The sequence below is a fragment of the Triticum dicoccoides genome, chromosome 4B, assembly GCF_002162155.2.
Source record: "Triticum dicoccoides isolate Atlit2015 ecotype Zavitan chromosome 4B, WEW_v2.0, whole genome shotgun sequence".
Lineage (NCBI taxonomy): Eukaryota > Viridiplantae > Streptophyta > Magnoliopsida > Poales > Poaceae > Triticum > Triticum dicoccoides.
The window spans coordinates 180465345-180471400 of record NC_041387.1 but is presented as its reverse complement, the minus strand read 5'-3'; the positions used below and the strand labels follow the sequence as shown (position 1 = coordinate 180471400).

Genomic DNA, 6056 nt, shown 5'->3' with positions numbered 1-6056 from the left:
CTCCATCTAAATCACTTCAAGGCTTTAATCCTATTCTTTTCATCCTTTGTTCCTTTCTCAGCATCCTTTTGTTACCGGAGTTTGTCATGGTGGTTCATCAGGATTTAATTCATTCTTCAAATGTTCATCAAGATTCTTGTTGGAGGAGTTCAAGTATCTTTTCTTCTCGCGTCTCGAAGTGCAATTAATTCTCCGTATTCTTTTGAAGTGGAGTTTTGCATTTCTTCCTTCTTCTCGGCTACTCAAGCATTTGGTTGTGGCATAATTTCACCTCAAGTTTTGAGATGTTTTTCCATAAGTCCTCAACAAGCTTATTCTTTTGTTGTTGATTTTCTCAACAACTCCATTCAATCCTTCCTTCTAAGGATGCCATCAAATTCATTTGTGGTGGAAGTTGTTCTTCTCTTATCCATTCTTTTCATTTCACTATTTCAAATCTTTCGAAGTGAGGCCGAAATTCTTTCGTTCTTATTCTTTTTCTACCTTGTCTAACCGGAGTGGTTTCAGAGTCTATCTTAATCCTTGAGCTTTTGATTCTCGTCATAATCGTTGTTCCTCTTCTCTACCCGAGTGATCTCGACCTTGTTCATCTTCTCTCTTTGAGCTCTTGCTTCACCTCATCCTCTTTGTCTTCCGTCTCGTTCCTAAGATCTCGGGACGAGATCCTCTGTTAGTGGAGGAGAGTTGTAATGCCTCGAGACCGATGCGCCAGGTGTCATCCAGTTTTCGCCGTCGTTCCCATGTCATTCTCTTGCATGTTGCATCTTGCCATGTCATCATGTGCATTTCATCTACATGTTTTTCAAAACTTGCATCCGTTCGGGTCCTCCCAGTTCTCTCCGTTGTCCGTTCGGAGTCCAAACACACCCGCACGCGCCGCGGCAGCTCTGAAATATTATTTTATAAGTGGCTGAAAAATGTTCTCTGAATGGGGTGGAAGTTGGCGTGCGGTCTTATTATAGTGCATGTAGACCGCCAGTCAAATTTCGTCGCATTCGGAGTCCGTTTGATAGCTCAACCGTTAAACATACAGCCGCAATATAGCCAGTATAAACGTCGGATGTTTTGGGTCTCCGAAAACCATTGTCGGGCTGCAATTCATCTCTCTCCCCTCAGCCCAACCCCTCTTCACAGCCCATCTAGCCCCCCTACACTACCCCTCCGCTCCGGACCGTTCGATGGCGATCGTACGGTCCGAAAACGGACTAAAACCCCCAGCCCTAGCCCCCTTTTCCTATTTAAACCCCCTCCCCTTGCCATTTTGGGCGTCCCTAGCCTAACCCTAGTTCCCCCTAACCTCCATACGCCTTCCTCCTCGGAATCCATGCCGATCCACCCCGCCTCTGACACTTGGTGCTGCCTGAGCGGCCAGCAACGCCGCAGCCGCCGCCCTCCTCCAACCGGGTGCTGCCACGTGGCCTCCCTGCCTCTCCCTTCGCCGCGGCCCGTGCAAGCCCATCGGGGCCCGACCGCGTCGCTGCCCGCATGATGCCTCGCTCCCGAGTTCCAGATCGGGAGAGGAGCTCCCGATCCAGAGCCCCGCCGCCAGTGACCGGAACTCGCCGTAGATGGGTGCTCGGTCGCCCCTGCTCCTCCTTCCCTCCTCTGCCTCGCCTTCCATCTCCCTCTCACTCAAGGTCTTGCTTCCTCCCGTCCTCGCAGGGAACCGCCGCCACCGCCTTGGTCTTCCCCGACCGCGCCGCCATGGATGCCCGTCTCCGCCTCTGGTTGGATCCGGCCGAGAACGGAGCCCCGCCGACCTCCCGTGGCCAGATCCGCCTGCTCCCGAACCCGCCGACCTCTCCCCGTTGCCAGCGTCGTGTCGCCCTCGCCGGACGCCGCCGTTGTCCTGCTTCGAGGAGGAGCACGCCCCACTCAACCCTCTGCGTCGTTGACTGTGCCGCCAGGTGGGCCTCGCCCGCGGCCCAGCAGACCCACCCGTCCGCATCGGGCCTCCCTCAGCCTGCTTCCTCGTCATGGGCCGAGCCAACATGGTGAGCGCCCGCCAAATCCCGCACGTGCGCTTTTTAGCTAAATTGCGCTCAACCTCTGTTTTTTTTTTCGAAATACTAGATGACCAGTTGCGCCAAATGGCGCAAAGACCCGTTTAAAAGCATGTTCGTGTTGAAAATATTTGCATTTTTTCAATAACTGTATATTTAAGTACATTTGGTAAGAACTTATACCCCTGTATATAAAGAAAATTAAATGCAAATATTTTCTTAAGGTAATAATGCCACAAATTAGATCATCGGTAGGTCAAGATAGTTGAGTCTACAATTAGGAGGCTGCAGGCAGTGTAATCCGAGCAGAAAGCAAATCGTTGGCCTAGGAAAAGAAAGGAATAGTCAGGAAAAAAATATAACTTCTACTTACTGCAATGGAAAAGAAGGAAACTATTGTTAGTATAACATCAGTATATAGGTTATTAGTACATAGGTGTTTTTGCATTATCCAAAAAATCTAATAAACAACAGCAAAATGATCTTCCTAGCCTCTTTAACACATGCCTCGACCTTATGAGGCATCACACGAGACCAAGTCTCTATAACTAAAACAGAAACACACATCATAGTCCTTCCCAAGGTTTCTAATTATTCAACTGCGATGATCCAATCAGATTCATATGCCACGACCAAACAGAGCAAGCACATAGTATGTTACTTGGTCCTTGTTAACTTCAAGCAGTTTAAATCAAATACATGTTACTTTTTTTCCACTATCCACCGTGGAGCAAAAGCCCCATGGTCCTTTATTTCAATCGAAGCAAATATATACAGACAGAGAATAACAGTCCAAGAGGAAGGAAAGAAAGAGAAAAGAAAATGTACCTAAGAGAGCACATCCAAAAACCTAACGGAGGCTCTGGATCCAAAATGCATGAACCGAGAAGTAGGTGATCTAAAATGCATTTGTTTAAACTAAGCCAACAATAATAACACATTAGATTTTAATCTAGATCCTTCATGTAAAGAAATAAGATGAAAAGAATCAAGAATTTCTCAATTTATTCAACAAAGAGAGTGAAAGTGAAACATAGCAGGCACACCAAATAAATGTGGGCACATATAGAAACATTCCTCACATTCTCACACATAAAAAAGCAGCTAACCACCTGTTGCGCCGATGGTGCAAAGGGTGACAGCAAACCAAGCATTCAAATCATGCACGTAAGATTTGTTTAAGGACTGATAATAAGATCCTTAAAGTATAAAGAAATAGAAACTTAGGTAGCATGTTAATACATAGTGATATATGTTACAGGGCATGCTAGCATGATAGCCCAAAACAAAGTCGTCGGTTGTTCATGATAGGAAAGCAAAGCTATACAGGTAGCCTGAACCATGATTGGACTTGATCCAGTGGGGTTTGTATAAACAGCATGCCCAACATTTACAAAAGCATTAGCCTTCAAAATAAAAAAGCTATCAAAATACTTAAACCTTGTGAATCACTTGTGTGATAGTGACATAGTATAAAAATGCATACAGGAGATGGCCCCATTCTAAGCATCATCATTGTCCATCCAAGCTCAAAAAGCATAGCCCCCAGATGTTGTATTGCTACTCCCAACTCTGTCGACTCATTCTGGATCTGGCTTCGCACAGATGTATCACCAGTTGCAGCATCTCTCTGAATGGAGGTAAGTCTACACAAAAGTACGCATTTAGCTCTTCCGTTGTCTAGTAAATTATTTGAGAGTAAAAAATAATTTAGAAGACACAAAGCTACATCATAGCACTGCATCATCAGTTGCCGACAAAGAAAGCATGAAATTCTAACAACAGAAAAGCATCAACAGTCCTATGAGAATTGTGTTCAGAGAGTAAGATGTGTTATCATGAAAAAAACACATAAAAGTGAAAGAGGCATGGTTGTATATAGATAGATCGATATAACCTTGTACAGTCGGTCTTCAACTACAACGCAGGTTCACTTCAATTACAATGCCTCACATGAAACCAATGATGAAAAGTATACCATCAACTGCTAAGCTATCCAGATTGCCTTGGAGATAAGATCTGCCTACGTTGTCCAGAATGACATCAAGGTCTGGTAGAGATATTCCACATATTACAGTCAGAATGTATATGAAATTGACGGGTATAACTTGGTAAAGCCAAATAATTTTATTTACTTTTGCATCAGGGCATCAAGTGTCACAAGAGGATGGCACGATAATACCATTTCCATTAGTTTCTTCTTCGATACGTGCTACAAAGGTTTTGTAGTTTTTGCATATATCCACACCTTAAACGTCGCAAGCGACTAGTTTCTCTTTAGATTTCTCGAGCGGCATAACATATTTTCTTTCGGAAAACATCTTTGTACCATATATATTGTATTTATCTGAACCAATAAACCTGCAGTGAAAAAAACCTTGATTCCAAGGCGCTTCGCAATCTGTATAGCAAATGTGCCAATTCTGCTTGATCCACTGTGAATCTGCATACGACTGGAGATAGGTCGACAGGAAAAAACAAAGGCATGAAAATTCTGTTCCAGTTCAATTCTCACAACACCAAATTGTGAACCTATTTTTGCATAGAAGTGATTACTAAATCATTTCATACTCCATTAGAGTAGCACCATTCAATACTTTGTTATTTTTCAGTTAGTCAGAGCATGTCAATTTGGTGATGACTAAGGAAGATTCACATTCTGCAATCCTAACGAACAAATTAGCCAGAGAGATTTTCTTAAAGGGAAGGGACTCAACTGGGGAGATGGCTGGTCATGAAGACGTGCAGGCCACCTCGGGCAAGCCGGCGGCATCGGTCAGCGACACCCTCTCTAACATCGGGAGCAACAGCCTCAGCGGCACCATCACCTTCTCTGTGTACCTGCGTAAGCAACGAGAGCAGCTGCATGACCTCAAGCCAATACACAATATTTCATGAAATCAATCAATCAATCAGTACACAATATTCTCTTAGTTGTCCCAATCAATCAGGAATTGTCTACCTTTTGAACAGTTGTAGAAAAATCCTTTTCTAGCCACTTTGTATCTTTGATGACTTCTTTTACTGGCCTCTCATCAATTTTGGCATTCAAGAAATTAGGAACCTACTCAAGTGGAAATCATCAAATCAATACTCCAAAGCACTGCCAGCAGAGTAGCCATGTTTGTAATCATATATTCACCTGAGTTGTTGAATGGTTTCCCAAAATAGTCATATTTGTCACTCTATCATAAAACACACCAGCTTTTAGTGCTAGCTGCAAAAACACTATCAATGACAGATTAGTCTTGTCTTCTGTTGAAATAAAATAATTGAAACATATCAGAAATAATTAAGATTCATTGAGAGTATAACAGATTAGTCTTGTCTTCTGTTGAAATAAAATAACTGAAACATATCAGAAATAATTAAGATTCATTGAGAGTATAACACGTCAAGTAAATGGTCGTGCCTGGTCCTTTCAACTGTAAACTGGTCTACTATTTTTTTACTGACGACAGAAGTCATAAGTTTCTTTTGCAGCTAGATGAACATACACAAGTTATCTGATGGCCTACATACGACAAAAAAATTAACATATGGAAGAAAAATTAACATTATGACCAAGGCAGAATAAAAGGACTGGAACTTGTAGTTTTGGGAACCTGGCTGGCAAAGACTAATGCAAACTTTATCCATGACCGCAGGATAAAGTTGGCAGTGGATAAGTTCAAGAGATAACAGAGTCTTTGCATGGCAGCTCAGAAGCAGGTATACACCATTAACTTGTCCGTGGAAATTGATAAGTGTATGATTATTTGAAACAAGTGTATGATCATTGGTCACATAGCTGACACAAATTTGATTTTGCAAAAATGGAGGGATATTAGGAGATAAAGTTTCAGTTTTTTTGTCACACCTAACCTTCTAATTGAGCCAGAGCAAGAGCAGAGCATGAGAGACCTTGAAGAGTCGGAGAGGAGCGGCGCTCTTGTCGTGTAGGTGGTGCTGACCTCCATTTCCAGATCCAGCAATCTCCTCTCTCGTCTCCCCACTGAAGAAACCAACATGGCCATGTAAATGCTTCAGTTTTGAGAATCAGTGCACATGAAC

General features: G+C 43.2%; 1 protein-coding gene and 1 long non-coding RNA gene across 10 annotated transcripts in view; one reads left to right on the top strand and one right to left on the bottom strand.

Annotated features, from left to right (window-relative positions):
* Positions 1-1272: 1272 nt before the first annotated feature.
* LOC119295668 lies at positions 1273-5847 on the top strand. Of its 9 annotated transcripts, none has more exons than XR_005144153.1 (5): positions 1273-1994; positions 3492-3643; positions 3932-4223; positions 4371-4848; positions 5651-5847. XR_005144153.1 is itself a non-coding variant. In XM_037574110.1 (4 exons), exons 1-4 carry the CDS (start codon positions 1486-1488, stop codon positions 4442-4444), a joined length of 645 nt encoding a protein of 214 aa, XP_037430007.1. In that variant the 5' UTR covers positions 1273-1485; the 3' UTR covers positions 4445-5008. The 9 variants fall into 9 exon arrangements, 6 of the variants coding, with proteins under 6 accessions (XP_037430007.1, XP_037430006.1, XP_037430005.1 ...); XR_005144152.1 differs by lacking the exon at positions 5651-5847 and having other exon boundaries at positions 3932-4051; positions 4150-4223; positions 4371-5008; XM_037574110.1 differs by lacking the exons at positions 3932-4223; positions 5651-5847 and having other exon boundaries at positions 1273-1572; positions 1663-1994; positions 4371-5008.
* A 33-nt stretch (positions 5848-5880) lies between these two features.
* Positions 5881-6056, bottom strand: part of LOC119295670 — a 1627-nt gene continuing 1451 nt past the window's right edge. The window contains exon 3 of the long non-coding RNA XR_005144155.1: positions 5881-5997. This is a non-coding gene — a long non-coding RNA (uncharacterized LOC119295670). The remainder of the gene's footprint in view (positions 5998-6056) is intronic.

Excerpts from the sequence above, each read along its gene's own strand:
- LOC119295668 (XM_037574106.1), top strand. The coding sequence starts at position 1,486 with ATGATGCCTCGCTCCCGAGTTCCAGATCGGGAGAGGAGCTCCCGATCC. Across the intron at positions 1,995-3,491 it reads TCATGGGCCGAGCCAACATG|GAGATGGCCCCATTCTAAGC; the intron begins GTGAGCGCCCGC and ends AAATGCATACAG. Across the intron at positions 3,644-4,370 it reads CAGCATCTCTCTGAATGGAG|TGAAAAAAACCTTGATTCCA; the intron begins GTAAGTCTACAC and ends ATAAACCTGCAG.